The 18,664-nt window shown below is 42.9% G+C and overlaps 2 protein-coding genes across 2 annotated transcripts; both read left to right on the top strand.

The window, feature by feature from the left end:
- Nucleotides 1-2,248: 2,248 nt before the first annotated feature.
- On the top strand, nt 2,249-14,286 carry LOC123772857 (zinc finger protein 391). The gene is made up of 2 exons (XM_045766200.2): nt 2,249-2,392; nt 7,628-14,286. Exon 2 carries the CDS (start codon nt 7,693-7,695, stop codon nt 8,917-8,919), a length of 1,227 nt encoding a protein of 408 aa, XP_045622156.2. The 5' UTR covers nt 2,249-2,392; nt 7,628-7,692; the 3' UTR covers nt 8,920-14,286.
- LOC138363964 (uncharacterized) lies at nt 10,683-14,286 on the top strand. Its single transcript, XM_069323416.1, has 3 exons — nt 10,683-10,852; nt 11,779-13,123; nt 13,212-14,286. The coding sequence occupies exons 1-2, from the start codon at nt 10,683-10,685 to the stop codon at nt 13,088-13,090; spliced, it is 1,482 nt and encodes a 493-aa protein (XP_069179517.1). The 3' UTR covers nt 13,091-13,123; nt 13,212-14,286.
- Nucleotides 14,287-18,664: the final 4,378 nt, after the last annotated feature.

Here is an 18,664-nt window from a genome sequence, read left to right as displayed (position 1 = left end):
TAAGGGTATCTATTATGTTTAGTATATCACCTATGCACGTAGTTAATAAGTCAATATTGACTTTACGAATTTGATTTAGCGGGTGGTATTCCAGGGAACATTAGGATTAAGGACCTGCCCGAAACGCTATGCGTTCTAGTGACTGTACAAGAATGTAAAAACTCTTGTATATATAAATATATAAAATAAAAATAGATTATAACATTTTGAAGTCTGTAGTTCCAGCAACAGAACAGTAGTTTATTAACATTAATACAGTAACAGAATGAAAATACAAAAATTGTATTTCGTCCCTTCACTTTCTAGTGGGTGGTTTGGTCTACAAAAAGTATAATTTGATAAATAATATAAAATAATATAAAATTTTTATATAAATTTATATTTATAATATAAATATAAATATATTTATAATTTATAATATAAAATAATAAAATAAAATGAATAATATAAAATTGTTATAAAACAAATTTTATGAAAAAATTGTATACATTTGATAAAGATAATTTTTTAATTTGGATAAATTTTGTGAAGAGCATAAATTAAGGGATGTACCCTTAACATACGGCATAATCAGGAGGAGCATTAACAAACTAAAAGACTCAAAAAACCCAAGTGTATATGGAATTCAATCCAAAGTCGTAAAGAAACTGGCAGAGGAACTAGGCCTATCGCTGAAACTCCTTTTCAATAAATCCCTGGATCAAGGGATAATACCCATAGATTGAAAATATGCAAATGTTGCCCCGATTTTCAGTGCTACATAGCCTTCCTGGCTTGGTGCCTTCTTTTGATAATTACTTACTTACCCCTAGTTTCAAAAAAGACAGAAAGAGCTCAGCAGAAAACTATTGTTATTGTTTATAACAATAACAACAGTTGATTGGGAAGTTTTCATGCTTGTAAACTGTTTAATAAATGTAAGAAAAGCCGTCAAAGATTGAGGAAAGATGTTCACGTTCGTAAGTACTTGCGTAACTGCTTCGTGAATCTGGCCCCAGGTTCGTAAGTACTTGCGTAACTGCTTCGTGAATGTGGCCCCAGGTTCGTAAGTATTTGCATAACTGCTTCGTGAATCTGGCCCCAGGTTCGTAAGTACTTGCGTAACTGCTTCGTGACTCTGGCCCCAGGTTCGTAAGTACTTGCGTAACTGCTTCGTGAATCTGGCCCCAGGTTCGTAAGTACTTGCGTAACTGCTTCGTGAACCTGGCCCCAGGTTCGTAAGTACTTGCGTAACTGCTTCGTGAATGTGGCCCCAGGTTCGTAAGTATTTGCGTAACTGCTTCGTGAATCTGGCCCCAGGTTCGTAAGTACTTGCGTAACTGCTTCGTGAATCTGGCCCCAGGTTCGTAAGTACTTGCGTAACTGCTTAGTGAATCTGGCCCCAGGTTCGTAAGTACTTGCGTAACTGCTTCGTGAACCTGGCCCCAGGTTCGTAAGTACTTGCGTAACTGCTTCGTGACTCTGGCCCCAGGTTCGTAAGTACTTGCGTAACTGCTTCGTGAACCTGGCCCCAGGTTCGTAAGTACTTGCGTAACTGCTTCGTGACTCTGGCCCCAGGTTCGTAAGTATTTGCGTAACTGCTTCGTGAACCTGGCCCCAGGTTCGTAAGTACTTGCGTAACTGCTTCGTGAACCTGGCCCCAGGTTCGTAAGTACTTGCGTAACTGCTTCGTGACTCTGGCCCCAGGTTCGTAAGTACTTGCGTAACTGCTTAGTGACTCTGGCCCCAGGTTCGTAAGTACTTGCATAACTGCTTCGTGAACCTGGCCCCAGGTTCGTAAGTACTTGCGTAACTGCTTCGTGACTCTGGCCCCAGGTTCGTAAGTACTTGCGTAACTGCTTCGTGACTCTGGCCCCAGGTTCGTAAGTACTTGCGTAACTGCTTCGTGACTCTGGCCCCAGGTTCGTAAGTACTTGCGTAACTGCTTCGTGAACCTGGCCCCAGGTTCGTAAGTACTTGCGTAACTGCTTCGTGACTCTGGCCCCAGGTTCGTAAGTACTTGCGTAACTGCTTCGTGACTCTGGCCCCAGGTTCGTAAGTACTTGCGTAACTGCTTCGTGACTCTGGCCCCAGGTTCGTAAGTACTTGCGTAACTGCTTCGTGAACCTGGCCCCAGGTTCGTAAGTACTTGCGTAACTGCTTCGTGACTCTGGCCCCAGGTTCGTAAGTACTTGCGTAACTGCTTCGTGAAGCAGCCCCAGGGGCCCCCTAAGAGTTTAGCTAAGTTTGGGGTGAGCGTCCATCATGGGGTCACGTTTTCTGTAAATCAGCTGATGTCCGCGTCAAAACAATCAACAGAACAAAATGGCCTCACGCCGCCCTCCTCCCTGACCAGCTGCCACTTCTCACGCCCCTCGGCTCCTCCACACCTGCTGGGAACCTCCCGCAGCAGGTATAATGACCACATGATCCCATATATGCCACACCTGTAAAAGTCTTTAGCGCAATTATGCGTCGCGACCGTAAACAACTTGGAAAGTTGATTTTTGTTCGGTTCAAACTATATAAGTTTACTCGTGAATGTGTGAGTTTATTGTGAATTAAGTCTTAAGTTGGGTGACTTGATGGGTGACATGTGGCTCAAGCTAATTGGTCGTCAAGTTGCAGTCTAACTTAGTCTTGTTTACACCAATTGGGAAATGGAGATTGGAATTATATCATTCTGATGGTCTTATTTTGATCAGCTGTTTTTTCCCAGGCTGACAACTCTCCTAAGTTGTCCGAGCTCGGACTCTCCCTCACATATCTGAACCCAACCTTACATATCTGAACCCACTCTCACATGTCTGAACTCTCCCTCACATATCTGAACCCAACCTTACATATCTGAACCCACTCACATATCTGAACCCAGCCTTACATATCTGAACCCAGCCTTACATATCTGAACCCACTCTCACATGTCTGAACTCTCCCTCACATATCTGAACCCACCCTCACATATCTGAACCCACTCTCACATATCTGAACCCATCCTCACATATCTGAACCCAGCCTCACATATCTGAACCCACCCTTACATATCTGAACCCACTCTCACATATCTGAACCCACTCTCACATATCTGAACCCACTCTCACATATCTGAACCCACTCTCACATATCTGAACCCAGTCTCACATATCTGAACCCACCCTCACATATCTGAACCCACTCTCACATATCTGAACCCACTCTCACATATCTGAACCCAGCCTCACATATCTGAACCCACCCTCACATATCTGAACCCAGCCTCACATATCTGAACCCACTCTCACATATCTGAACCCACTCTCACATATCTGAACCCACTCTCACATATCTGAACCCAGCCTTAGATATCTGAACCCAGCCTTACATATCTGAACCCAGCCTTACATATCTGAACCCAGCCTTACATATCTGAACCCAGCCTTACATATCTGAACCCACTCTCTCATATCTGAACCCAGCCTCACATATCTGAACCCAGCCTCACATATCTGAACCCACCCTCACATATCTGAACCCAGCCTTACATATCTGAACCCAGCCTTACATATCTGAACCCAGCCTTAGATATCTGAACCCAGCCTTACATATCTGAACCCAGCCTTACATATCTGAACCCAGCCTTACATATCTGAACCCACCCTCACATATCTGAACCCACCCTCACATATCTGAACCCAGCCTCACATATCTGAACCCACCCTCACATATCTGAACCCACTCTCACATATCTGAACCCACTCTCACATATCTGAACCCACTCTCACATATCTGAACCCAGCCTCACATATCTGAACCCACTCTCACATATCTGAACCCACTCTCACATATCTGAACCCACTCTCACATATCTGAACCCACCCTCACATATCTGAACCCACCCTCATATATCTGAACCCACCCTCACATATCTGAACCCACCCTCACATATCTGAACCCACCCTCACATATCTGAACCCAGCCTCACATATCTGAACCCACCCTCACATATCTGAACCCACCCTCACATATCTGAACCCACCCTCACATATCTGAACCCATCCTCACATATCTGAACCCACCCTCACATATCTGAACCCACCCTCACATATCTGAACCCACCCTCACATATCTGAACCCACCCTCACATATCTGAACCCACCCTTATATATCTGAACTCACCCTCACATATTCGAACCCACCCACACACTTTTCTGAACCCATTACACCTACTCAGACCTATCCAAATCCACACAAACCTATGACAACCTACCCAAACATATTGGAACTCGCCAAAATATATCTGAACCCACCCACACATATCCAAAGCTATGCATAAAAACAAACGTATAACATTTTATTTAGGCAAAAGTACATACATTGGATATAAAGTTATTTTTGGATTCATAGGTAGGCGGGTACGTTGCCTAAAGCCACTAATACGCAGAGCATTTCGGGCATAATGTGGGAAACTCATCTTGCGAAACAACAACAAAACTGTCGTATAAGGTGTCCGAGAACCAGCGGAAACGCTGGTTTTTATAATCAAGGAAAAGTTCGTTAGTAGAGACAAATGTTCTGCGAGTGGCTCGCTCGTTACTCGAAATGCTCGTAGATAGAGCCCCTCGTTAATCGAGATGCCACTGTACTGTATCAGCTAAATGTTCACTCACTTAATGGCTAAAATGTGAGTTTGATTTACATTGATATAGTCCAGCCAGTACAGTATTGTAATGATTTGTACAAGTTGTTACAGATTATGTTGTGATTCTGATACTGACAATGTCAACAAGCTATGTTGTTATTGTGACTCTTCATGTAATTATTATACTGTACTTTTCATGTAAATTTTCCCAATTATAAATGTACAACTATTTATGCAACCTGTCCACCTTCAAAGAATGTCGCTTTTCGCTCGTGTGCGTTACATAAGGCCGAAAATTGTCTTATTAGAAAATGGAAGCAGCTCGCAAAAGTGACATACTGTCCCATTTTCTGTTTTGGGTTCTCTGGTAGGTTAGGAGAGAACATTTTAAATTAACAGTTTTCTTGAAGATGGAAAATCTTAGGAGGACGGGCTGATTTGGGAGCAAAGTCTTTGACTTGATTGGTTGCAGTTTGTTCTGTCAAAATGCAACCAAGAAGAAAAAGAAGGGAAGTGAAAGAAAATATAGACAAGTGGTGCTAAAGGTATCAGATTCACCAAGAATTTGATTGTGGGACAAGTGATTCAAAGGGACATTAGAAAAGCAAGATATCCGATCATCTTGAAAATCAAGATATTCAACAAGAAAATGTGCAACTGTAATTGGGACAGTACAATTCTTAAAGTAAGGCTAAGATTTTGTTCCATTAAGTGTCTAAGCGTTAAGTGCATGTGGCCAGCACTTAACCTAGCCAGACTTGTTCGCCACACCTACTACGATAGAAAAAAGAAGACAATGGAGGATAGATCTTATTTACAGTAATAGTTTACAGTTATTTGCAACACCTAGCCATCTGTCCTTCCAGTGGTTGTGTAAGGCATTATGAATGACTTAGTAGAAATCTGAGTTGGGAATCCATTTTTGGAAGATGGGACCAGCCCAATCATCATCTTTAGAAGTAGCACCCACACTTTCAGTAGAGGTTACACCAATATGATACGACTGAGGACTCACCAGAATTAACCTATCTTGTATAGGGCCAGATTACCCAAAAGGCCTTGGACCCACCAACATATTTTTTTGTACCATAAAAATGGATAAATATCAAATAATACTTTGAATAATCAACTATTTGATAATGCTGCCCAATTATTTTTTCATGTAATTCCCATACTGTACATATTGTCGTATGGGCTTTCACCATTTCACATTACATTTCACACAATCGAGGGGCAGCAGCAGAAGAGTGCACAGTATTAATTGTATTTATTTACTGTTCATTCAAGAGATATTCTAAATACACAAGCAACTTGACCATAAGTTGTCTGCAATTTATAGCTTCATAGGTATTCCTACAGAAAACTATCCTTTATGGATAATATAACTATGATCTTATCTTGAGATGATTTCGGGGCTTTAGTGTCCCCGCGGCCCGGTCCTCGACCAGGCCTTCACCCCCAGGAAGCAGCCAGTGACAGCTGACTAACACCCAGGTACCTATTTTACTGCTAGGTAACAGGGGCATAGGGTGAAAGAAACTCTGCCCACTGTTTCTCGCCGGCGCCCGGGATCGAACCCAGGACCACAGGATCACAAGTCCAGCGTGCTGTCCGCTCGGCCGACCGGCTATGATAAATATATTGTGTGAATTAGTTTAATATGTACTAATATTTGATTAAACCTACCTACTTTTTGGCTGCTTTTATGTACAGTATATTTTTATTTTTTGGAAAAGGTATGAAAACTTGTAAACCAGTAACTGTACGACTATGGCCTTGGTGTACTGTATTTCTCTGCAAAACTATGCATAATATAACTTTGATAATTAATCATTACATATTATGATATAAGCTGACTATATATATGTGTTTAGCCTTAGAAAAGCCACACTGACCAGAGGGTGGGGCCCATTTAGCTGTTTTGGCCTAGGCCGCCCCAGAAGCAGGTGGATCGAGCTCTGGTCATGTATCTGCTAAAGAGGAGAAATGTTGGTTGTCGATCACCGCAGGATAGGAATGGTTCAGTGACTCCAGAGCCATGAGGTCACTGCAACAGTCATCCACAATAACAAACGAACATTGGAGCACACAAAGTGACATACAAACTGACATACAGCGTAAACAAATTGCCTAAAGCTCCACTGAAAACGCTCAACTCTGGGGCGGGGGTGGGGGGGTGGGGGTAGGCAGCACCTACAGTATAGGTTTAATCAACAAAACCAAACAAGAAGCCAACACTTGTCACCAGACTTTAACCCATCTGTAAACAGAGCAGAAGCACATCAATGGCACATCACATCAGGGCTTTACAAAGTTTGGCAGGGGAGGACCCTCCTTGAGGGCAAGTTTTGTAGGGGTGGATCCTCCATGAGGGCAAGGTAGGAACAGTATGCAAGGATATATGGGGTAGAATCCTGAAAACAGGTCATCCACACATTAAAAAAAAGTAAATGAGAGAGCAAGTCGGCCGAGCAGACAGCACGCTGGACTTGTGATCCTGTGGTCCTGGGTTCGATCCCAGGTGCCGGCGAGAAACAATGGGCAGAGTTTTTTTTCACCCTATGCCCCTGTTACCTAGCAGTAAAATAGGTACCTGGGTGTTAGTCAGCTGTCACGGGCTGCTTCCTGGGGGTGGAGGCCTGGTCGAGGACCGGGCCGCGGGGACACTAAAAAGCCCCGAAATCATCTCAAGATAACCTCGAGAACAGGGCATACAATAGGGGCAACATTCAAGGTCCGGCACAAGTGGGAATGAGACGGCAAACCCACAATTTGTAGATTTGTTAGGCAATAGGAGTTAGAAATTGGCATTTTGTTTTCTGTAGTAAAAATGATTTTCTAAAATCCTATACTGCTATATTGTACATTTAATTTGTTATAAATGTTTGTTAAAAAAAATTCAGAGTGGGTGGGGGACTACAAAAAACAAATGTTCAGTGGTGATTGGGATCAATACTGTTTGTGGCAAAATAATTGGAATTGTTTCAGGTTATGCATTCTGTTTTCCAACAAGTTTATTCCTTTTTTCAGGAATGAAATGGGATAAGTCACCTTCCTGAGTAAGCTTCATTTTAGATGCCGATTCCCACCCTTAAATGTCTACCACAGGCAAAATGTCACGTACAACAGGAGCCTCCACAAGCAAGCAGAATGGGGGGTCAACACTTTACCAGTGTGATGTTTGTGGAAAGGACTTTCCTTTTAAGGTTGTACTTGATATGCATAAAAAAGATCATACATTTAAGAATGTCTTTAAGTGTCATATCTGTGGTGTGTCTTATCCCAAGAAAAGTCAACTGGATATGCACTACAGAAAACACACAGGTGAAAGACCATTTAAATGTGATGAATGTGACTCGTCCTTCATGAACAGCAGTAACCTGCAACGTCACAAACGTAAGCATGTTTGCAAGCGGCGCTATGACAGCGATGAATGGGAGGCAGCTTATACCCTAAGTGATAATTTGAGTGCTGAGAAACGAGCTAAAAACAATACAGAAGAAGATAACTCTGAAAACCCGTATACCTGTACAGAATGTGGTGAAACATTTTCCAAGATGAATACCCTAATGGTTCACAAAAGGAAGCACTCCGGTGATAGGCCTTTCTCATGTGAGGAGTGTGGAGCCATGTTCGCAGTACGTGCTAGCCTGGATTACCACAAGCTGAAACACACTGCCGGAGAGTCGTCTTACTGGCAGAATGTATGTGACATTTGTGGCGAAGCGTTTACTTCGAAGGACGGTCTCATGCAACATCAGAGAAAGCATACTGGCGCTAGGCCATTCAACTATGATAGGTATTTTGCAGCATTCTCAAATTCTGGTAATAGTGCTTCAATAGATGGGAACATGCAAGTTTCTGGACCACAGATTGGAGTCCAGCAAACAACAGGGCAGCAAGTACCCGGGCAGGATCAACAGCTTCCAACACATCAGCTTCACCCAGGTCAACAACACCACCACCACCACCAAATACAACAGCTTCCCAACCAACAGCACTATGCACAACATATACATCACCAGCAACAACAGCAGCCAGAACAGCAGCAAGAGGAAGGACAAGAGTCATCAGAGCTCACTCTGCAACTGCACGAGCTGCAGCCATCGCCTCAGTTACATCAGATAGGTCAAGGAGCGTCTCACTTACAGATACCCTCAGCTCTGGGAGGTCAACATGGTACTCAGGGGTATGCAACTCAGGTCAGCCAGGAGCAAGTCGTTCCAGGACCTATGGGGCCTCAAGCATTGCCGGTACAACAAACTAACGGGAGAATGGGAAATATGCAGGATGTTAATATCAAGGAAGAACCGCATGAATGACTATCAGTCATACTTTGTCAGTCAATTTTGTGTGATACTATGTTAAAATCATACACAATGAATGTTTAACATTGTTGATAACTGTATTAATTTAAGTTCTTAATGTTTAGGAACTATCTTTTTTGAGAACAATTTCAATACAGTATTTTTATTATGAAACTGTTAGTCTGACCATACAAACTCTATATCAATAATTTGATTTTCTTCAGTTCTTGATGTATTACTGTAATACAAAATTATTGAAATTTATAAAACTACTGCTTGCAGGCTTGCCAACTTGATTAGCCAGAGCAAAGTTTGTTATATGATCTCTGAGTTGTCAGTAATTTTGTATGTGCACTAATTACCCCCCAGACAGAATTATGTGAAGATTAATAATGTTAAGAAAAGCTATACTGTACAGTAAAACTGAGATAAACTGAACAGATAAACAAGGGCCGTGATGAGGGTTCAAACCTATGCACGGAATGTTCTCAGAAGCACCTTAGTCAACTGTGCCACAACATGGTCAAAAGAATTGCAACCTGGAGTGCTACGGCCCTTGTGGATTTGTTCATTTGATATACGTATCACGCTATTGTGATTTCTGTGTGAGATAAACTGGTTATATACGAGAGTGGGGAATAACAGGTATTGTGGCCTCTTGAATTCCACTTGTGAGTGGTAGCGCAAATGCATTACAGAGGGCACAAAAGGTCTTTATCAGACCTCATGTAATAATCTAAGATGAGGTCTGATAAAGACCTTTTGTGCCCTCTGTAATGCTTTTGAGCTACTGCTCACAGGATGAGAATGGGGTGCACAATAAACTAGCCGCCTCCGGCGGCAACAATCAAATTGAATACGGTTTACCACTCCAGCACGTAGACATTTCTGCTTGTCCCACTTTGTGCTGAAGCGGCGGCATTAATCCGGATGTTGTGCCTACATTGTGCTACTTTTCATACCTCTTGATCACTATAGAGAAGTTAATTGTTTTAGTTGAATAGTCATCATGTATAGTACGCCTGTATACACCTTCTTAAGAAGGTGGTGGTGCAGGTGATGTAGCTTCCTTACACAAATGTGTTGAGGGGGGGGGTGAGTCCCCTGTTAATACTGAAACACTGAGGTGTAGTGCTCTACAGTATCCTACAAATTTACATGGTCGTCTCACATTAAAACAAGAGATAAATTTTTGTAAAAAATTACCCACAAGGGTAATTATGGGGAAAAGAATGATGAACTGATAATCTTGGTAAAAAAAATTTTCAGATTCACTTAAAAGCATTCTATCAAATGGATATTTACATTGTCAGACACATCAGTGGTCCTTCAATCAGATTCACTTACATTTCCTCTACATTTCTCATTTTGTTATTTCAAAATTTGAATCATAGTACAATTTTCCTTGATAATATTTTATTTATTATTTTGTTATTCTGATTGGATTCAGGATCCAAAAAGTGCCGGAACGTGTGGTCGTTCAGCACTTTATAAATATGCAGTATTTTAATTCACATTAAATAGCAGTTACTTTGATATAAGTACAGTACTGTAATATTAAAGTACACTTTTTTCCTACATGTACAGGTTCTTTAGAGTCTAGTATTTTTGGATTTTTATTTTGGCTGAAGTGATCAGAATGATAAATATGGCAGAGTTTGCATGCACCATCCTTTAAGTGATGGAAAATGTATATATGTTAGAAAACATGTACAGTATTTTGGTATGAAGCTGAAATACAGAACTGTACTGTAATTTAGAAACTACATGATTGCCTAATGAGCAAATTATTTAAGATAAGTGATATTATTCATAATGTATGTGCCAACTGTTCATTCCGAGGAAAATCACAGCACTGTTCAAAAGAGTTCAATCATCCGTATAGCGACCCGCCCGAGTGCAAGATGTGTAAACTACTGTACAAGTTTAAGCTATTTGATAACCAAGAGTACATGTACTAGGGTTTCATGTGCTCTTAGATACACATGTATAGTACAGGTGTGTCATATGCTCTCAAGGATACACATACTCGTACTGGAGTACCATATCCACTGCACTGCGCAGAGCGCCTTTAGGCGCTCTGCGAGTTGTGGTATTTTTTTTAATTAGGCTATATTTTAATGTTTTTTTTTAATGTTTTCATCACTCTTTGTGTTTGGAAATGGAAATGATTGAGTTTGGAAACATTTTGACATTAACTTTACCTGAACATTTATAAAAACAACAAAAATATGTCCTTGACAATTGCACCAAGAAGTTTTTGCCAAAACCAGGTGAGCAGTGCAGGGGATATGCTCTCAAGTATTTAGCAGGGACATTTATGGTGAGGATTTCATCAGAAATTCTTGACATTCCAATTTTTTTTTTTTTTTTGTTTGTTCTTGAACCTTGCTGTTTTTTGTTGAAAGATGCATATAACTTACCTTTATGTTAGGTTTAAGGCTGGTTGTAACGTGTACATCTATGAAGTGGTGCACAAGTCACCTTGTGTAGCTGAACGCCTGTAGCAAGTATATACTGTATAAATAGATAGCATTTTGTATATAGAGACCACTTCATTGGATTTTTTTGGATTTTTTTTTTCCAATGATTCATTCATGGCTATTGTAGTAAATATAATAGGCCTTGCAATTATATACTGTACGGGAGCCAGTCGAGTGATCTTCGCACTCGTCACCTTTGTGATGTTAATTTATGTTCCAAGACATTTTATGTATAACACTTATTGAAGGTTAATGAAGGAGCTGATTGAAAATCTTAAATTTTCTGCAGCAGTACAAAAGCACTTACCTCTGGGATTGTGAAATGATACAGTTGAGGCACATGCACTCCAGGCGAGTACAATGGTGGTGTTATCGTGTTGTCATAACTCAGGCCAAGGCAACGGTGGTGGTTGTTCCAGTGTCGTTTGTCACAACCCGGGCCAAGACAACGGTGGTGGTTGTTCCAGTGTCGTTTGTCACAACCCGGGCCAAGACAACGGTGGTGGTTGTTCCAGTGTCGTTTGTCACAACCCGGGCCAAGGCAACGGTGGCTGTTGTTCCAGTGTCGTTTGTCACAACCCGGGCCAAGGCAACGGTGGCTGTTGTTCCAGTGTCGTTTGTCACAACCCAGGCCAAGGCAACGGTGGCTGTTGTTCCAGTGTCGTTTGTCACAACCCGGGCCAAGACAACGGTGGTGGTTGTTCCAGTGTCGTTTGTCACAACCCGGGCCAAGACAACGGTGGCTGTTGTTCCAGTGTCGTTTGTCACAACCCGGGCCAAGACAACGGTGGCTGTTGTTCCAGTGTCGTTTGTCACAACCCGGGCCAAGGCAACGGTGGCTGTTGTTCCAGTGTCGTTTGTCACAACCCGGGCCAAGCAACGGTGGCTGTTGTTCCAGTGTCGTTTGTCACAACCCGGGCCAAGGCAACGGTGGTGGTTGTTCCAGTGTCGTTTGTCACAACCCGGGCCAAGGCAACGGTGGCTGTTGTTCCAGTGTCGTTTGTCACAACCCGGGCCAAGGCAACGGTGGCTGTTGTTCCAGTGTCGTTTGTCACAACCCGGGCCAAGACAATGGTGGTGGTTGTTCCAGTGTCGTTTGTCACAACCCGGGCCAAGGCAACGGTGGTGGTTGTTCCAGTGTCGTATGTCACAACCCGGGCCAAGACAACGGTGGCTGTTGTTCCAGTGTCGTTTGTCACAACCCGGGCCAAGACAACGGTGGCTGTTGTTCCAGTGTCGTTTGTCACAACCCGGGCCAAGACAACGGTGGCTGTTGTTCCAGTGTCGTTTGTCACAACCCGGGCCAAGGCAACGGTGGTGGTTGTTCCAGTGTCGTTTGTCACAACCCGGGCCAAGGCAACGGTGGTGGTTGTTCCAGTGTCGTTTGTCACAACCCGGGCCAAGGCAACGGTGGCTGTTGTTCCAGTGTCGTTTGTCACAACCCGGGCCAAGACAACGGTGGTGGTTGTTCCAGTGTCGTTTGTCACAACCCGGGCCAAGACAACGGTGGTGGTTGTTCCAGTGTCGTTTGTCACAACCCGGGCCAAGACAACGGTGGCAGTTGTTCCAGTGTCGTTTGTCACAACCCGGGCCAAGCAACGGTGGCTGTTGTTCCAGTGTCGTTTGTCACAACCCGGGCCAAGACAACGGTGGCTGTTGTTCCAGTGTCGTTTGTCACAACCTGGGCCAAGCAACAGTGGTAGCTGTTGTGTTGTGTTGTCACAACCAGTGACAAGGCAACAGTGGTGGCTGTTGTGTTGTTGTCACAACCAGTGACAAGGCAACAATGGTGGCTGTTGTGTTGTTGTCACAACCCAGACCAAGGCAACAGTGGTGGCTGTTGTGTTGTGTTGTCACAACCAGTGACAAGGCAACAGTTGTGGCTGTTGTGTTATCACAACCACTCACAAGTTAATAAGTACACCACATGTGAAACTTTGTAAATATGATAAAATAATGAACACAAATTGCCAGTTATATATATCCTTGCTGTTTTGATGACCTACACAAAACCTCTAAAAGATTCAAACATGAAAGACGAACTTCGATATTGTGATTTCAGCACCTGTATAAAATATAAAAGTTAATACAGTAGCGTTATTCAGCCAAGCAAATATCTATTAGTGCATTATCGGTTATTTACATAATTTTTTTGTTTTGTTTTTTAATTAGTACTGTAATTCAAAAATTAACGGTAATCCTGGATTCAGTTCGGCTTTCAGATAAACAGTAAATCCAAGGAGACAGGGCACAGATAAACAGTAAATCCAAGGAGACAGGACACAGATAAACAGTAAATCCAAGGAGACAGGGCACAGATAAACAGTAAATCCAAGGAGACAGGACACAGATAAACAGTAAATCCAAGGAGACAGGGCACAGATAAACAGTAAATCCAAGGAGACAGGACACAGATAAACAGTAAATCCAAGGAGACAGGGCACAGATAAACAGTAAATCCAAGGAGACAGGGCATTATAAGAATGAAGTGGGGGGGGGGGGCTGTTAACAAGGTATGTGATTGTCATGAACACTGAAGTCTCTCTGGTGCGGTGTCCAGGTTTTGGCGAGCCAATAACACAAAAAAACACGGAAATATTTTATATACTTATGTAGGATCTGGTTAGATTGCAAATATTTATAAAGATTTATATTTATTTACTATGTAGATTAATATGAGGTGCAAACAGTAACTGACAAGTTCTGCTAATACATGATGTGTATGTACTTCAAGGTGAAATAGGGAAGGGCCTCCTGTATTGCATTATCGGTTAATGAGCAAAACGGTTTGCGTAAATATTATTGGTTGTGTAATCTCAACTACTGACATTTTGTATTTTATTTGCCAATGTACAACTGATTTTTATGTTGAATTAAAAATGTGAAATATTTGGATAAATTATTTTTTTTTTTGTATATACTGCCCCATTTTATTGAGTCTTGTTACATACCTATACAGTATTTATATTACATAGCCCTGTAAATATTTAGGAGTCCCAGTATTTGACCGTCCATAAAGTAATTCTAAACAATATAGACAATCAGCAAAGTACACGAAACGTAGAAAGTGAACCACGAGACACCGAACTGGGCGAACTACCCAGTCATGAAGCAGTTCCTTCGTTAATTCTGCCTGCACACCACCAGGTGAATGTGTATCCAGCTTTTTGGTCCCATAACCTTCCCCCATCAGTCATATTGCCTCACACAGTACAATAAGACGACATTATGTTCCTCATTTCTGCTAAGCGCACTTCAAGTCCCAGTTATTCAGGTAAGTGTAAGCCATCCTGGACCTGGGTTTCTGGCCATTTGCTTGTGTACTCGTTTTGTATTTTAGTATTTACTTCACATGCATGTATATTTATGTTACATTTCTTGTGTGGACTCTTGATTAATTGTTCGCTTCAAATGGCTCCTGCCTAGAGTGACCATTTCCAGGTGTTTGCTGGTGTTGCCTCCGCCCAGCCAGATCGTCTTCTCTGGTGCGTTCAAGCGACTGTCTCTTAAGGGTCTATATAGTCCTGAAGAAGGAGCCTTGCCCTTAGCAATGCAAAGGTCTTTGACTCCACTGCAAGGCTTTTGAGTTTGGAGCCAATGGGATGTTCTTGCTTCGGGGTCACAAAGGAAGTTCGCGTGTGCTTTTAAAGGTATGCCACTTATACCCTTAACAGCTGCCTGTGTCCCTAGGCTATTTTTGGCATTTGGGATATTCAGCAAGCAACCCCTGTACTTTCTGCTTAGTCCATCCTTCAGGACCTGGCCAGCCCACGTGGTTTTCGGTAGTTTTGCTTAGCTGGCCCTCCGATTCTGTACTTGTTGTAGTGAGAAAGGAACGGAATGGAACTACTGTATCTGGTGAAGGTGCTAAGCCATTTCGACTATAGCACTAGGAAGAGGTCAGGATAAGGATTTGGGATGGGGACGAGGGAAAGGAATGGTGCCCAATCACTTGGACAGTCAGGGATTGAATGCAAACTTGCATGAAGCGAGACCGTCACTCTACTGTCCAGCCCAAGTGGTTGGGAGGTTTTTAAAATGGCCATTGGTGTTATTGTATTCCAATGGCCATCCATTGCTACCTCTACAATTGTGCCTGTTGATGGATTAACACTTCCATTCTGGGAGCTGCAAATTTGTTGTCATAATGTGTCTGAATTGGCTCTCGACCCCAACCCAGGGGAGTTGACATCATGGATTAGCTCTCAGGTGTGATGTGGAGGGCGTCACATGTATCATAAATCAGCCTCTGTAAGTAGCAAGGTCCCTTATGTAAGTGAGGTACTGTATATGGGTCTGTGTGTCCTGTCGTGGCTGGATCTGATCCAAAATGGTGCCCTTTATCCCATGCTGGGGGGGGGGCTGTCTTCATTGTCAATGCTATTCATCAGTGCCGAGTCGGGGGTTTCACTCCCAAAATTTGAGTGCTTCCTCGTGTGTGTGTCTGATTCAGAGGATCGTGCACCTATGGTCTGAGGCTCACTAGTGGGATGTGGCAGACAGACATTCATGGTGTTGCAGGCTGCCTTTTATAGTCAGAGCCCAGGAACTTTTTAGAAAAAAAGTTAACTGAGGGAAACCCAATGATAACTGCCAGGGGGCTAAGTAAACATGTCAACCTGAAGTGCAGGATGACCAAACCTCTAGGATATATTCAATATCCTCACGGCAGTCCTGAGATCTCTATTCCCAGTCTCATCATTGGGTGAAAAGAGGATAGTACTGATTCTGGCATTCAGCAATATTTTTTTGAGACTAACCAGGGCCTCACCAATGCAAGAGGGGACAGCTAGACAAGCAGCTGTCTCCTTAGAGAGTGCCCTCGACAATGTGAGTGCCAGCCCAGGTAGGAGTAAACTGAACCTGAGCATCTACAGAATCAATAAGGTATCTGCGTGTGCAAGTCATCAAGGTCAGAATGGTCATCACGAGGTACATCAAGGAATTTGGGCCATGTAGTAGGGAGTCAGTCTTGAAATGCAGTAGTCTTTGTAGGAAGCACGTGTATGATACAGGAGCCGGTGGCTGAGCGGACAGAACACTGGAGGCATGATCCTGTGGTCCCGGGTTCGATCCCGGACGCCAGCAAGAAACAATGGGCAGTTTCTCTTTCACCCTGATGCCCCTGTTACCTAGCAGTAAATAGGTACCTGGGTGCTAGTCAGCTGTCATGGGCTGCTTCCTGGGGGTGGAGGCCTGGTCGAGGACCGGGCCGCGGGGACACTAAAAAGCCCCAAAATCATCTCAGGATAGCCTCAAGATGTGGCTTCGTGCCTCCTAGTAGGAGGGGAGCAAATGGCACTATAGTAAACACCATGGAACTGGCCACCCTAGGCAATGTGGTAGACATCAGGGATACTAGTCACCCTGCCAAGAAACGGACAGGGAGAGGAACCAAAGCAGTAGTCCTAGACAATGTCTGGTATCAGCCTGACACAGCTGGAGCTACGGGGGCCCGATCTCCCAACACTACTCAACTCTGGAGTTTTTGATCACCCACCCCACAATTCTGACGAGGGAAAGCATTGACATGCAAAAAAAAAAAAAAAAAAAAAAAATGGAAACATTGCTGTCCAGCACCCCTGCCACCACCTTGTTTGGGCTCCAAGGGGAGGAACTAGCACATGGACAAGCAACTTCAGGGGTAATGAATAATATACAGTACTAGTATGTGGGGAAACCACTGAGGGGCCGAATAGCATCCTAGGGACCGATAGGTATACCAACCCCACATTGCCACTTGACCTAATGTCTAACTAGGCAGGGCTAATCAGACGAGCTAATTGGTTTAGGCAAGTCGCACAAACTCCCTTTTTACTCCCCTCGCCTCCAAGGGCTGCAGCTACTAAGCAGGCTCAACTCCCAGAAAGAGGAACATCAGGGAATGTACAGGTCTCTCTATGCAGTGAACGTGTAGGAGTGGATTTCGCTTGCACACTGCCACACCAGTACAATATATGTACGATTTAATAAGACTTGAGGCCTCACGATTTAGATTGGGCCTTGATATTATGTAGGGGCCTTGGGCATTAGGCCAAAAATGGTTCAAAATTAGAGTATTAAATTTACCAACACCTAAAACATTAGGACAAATAACTTGCTGAATCAACTTTGTGAATTTTAACTGCTAGGGTATTCAATTGTTTGTATGGACATTCCTTTTACAGTTTGTAGCCTAAAAAGAATGAAACTCAGTCCATTGCTCTACATTTTAGCAATACAGAGCTATAGTTATGATTAAAATTGTCATTTCTAAAAGTTCCATTAAGGGGTCTCCACACTGATCATTTGCAGTAAAGGTCAAATATTTTTACCATAGAGCACCAGGCTCTAAACAGATGCCATCCCATTGAGCATCACATCAGCACCCAAGTCCCAGCTGTGTCTGGGTACAAGCGACAGGATGAACAACCCAGCGGGTTTTCTTCCTATTGGGGAGTGTGTTCTGCTATGGCGGTATGTTCACTCACAAGATGAGTGGCGCTGCCCAATAAACTCGCCCCTCGGGGCAAAAATTTAAATCAGCCACCCATCATGCCCCCACACCCATGGGCTGGATATTGAGGACAGCAGGCAGTAGCTTTGACCAAGGCTCTTTTGCTGCCCCCTTTCACCTGTGGGCAGCAGCGCACAAGACCACCACAGCAAAGAACAGCCAACCCAGGGGTCAAATGGTTATTAAAGAGCTATAGGTATGCATTTTAACATCCTAACAATTTGGACCGCTGTATCTAGTATTCACATTTAATATTACAGCATTTTGTGCAATAATCTTTGTTTTATCTTGTATGCAGGTATTTGTTTTTCTTCACAACACTTGGGCCAACTGTAGATAAGTAAACATCTATGTAGCTTTGTATATTTAACAAGGTTAATATATGGCAAGTTAAACCAATTCCTCTTATGGTCAGAACTGGCATTTTAATATAGAAGTACCTAGATGTGTATGCATGATGCCATAGTCTGCATGTTCTTATTTAACCAATGAGGGGGCAGAAGTGAACTTTGCAAGCCGACGGAAACTAATAGAATATCTTGCATTTTTAGTTTGAATTAAAAAGCCATTAATATGGTTCTCATTTTATTCAAGATTTTGTAAAGGCAAGTTATTTTATATAACCATTACATATTCATTGTAAATTACTCGATCTTAAAATTCTTAAACCAAAGTACTCATCACCACAAGTAGTTTGAAACTTGTAGTTGAAAATACTACTTTTGTACCAAATTAGGAACTTTGGTGCAAATACGTACAAGCTGTGCAGTTAAAAAGTTTA

This window comes from Procambarus clarkii, chromosome 12 (assembly GCF_040958095.1).
Source record: "Procambarus clarkii isolate CNS0578487 chromosome 12, FALCON_Pclarkii_2.0, whole genome shotgun sequence".
Lineage (NCBI taxonomy): Eukaryota > Metazoa > Arthropoda > Malacostraca > Decapoda > Cambaridae > Procambarus > Procambarus clarkii.
The sequence above is the reverse complement of the archived record's forward strand: the minus strand, read 5'-3'. Positions and strand labels throughout refer to the sequence as shown.

What these genes read in the sequence shown, in the direction of transcription:
- LOC123772857 (XM_045766200.2), top strand. Translation starts at nt 7,693, where the DNA reads ATGTCTACCACAGGCAAAATGTCACGTACAACAGGAGCCTCCACAAGC.
- LOC138363964 (XM_069323416.1), top strand. Translation starts at nt 10,683, where the DNA reads ATGAGCAAATTATTTAAGATAAGTGATATTATTCATAATGTATGTGCC. An exon ending in AAGCTATTTGATAACCAAGA is followed by an intron (nt 10,853 to 11,778) that starts GTACATGTACTA and finishes GTCATAACTCAG; the next exon opens with GCCAAGGCAACGGTGGTGGT.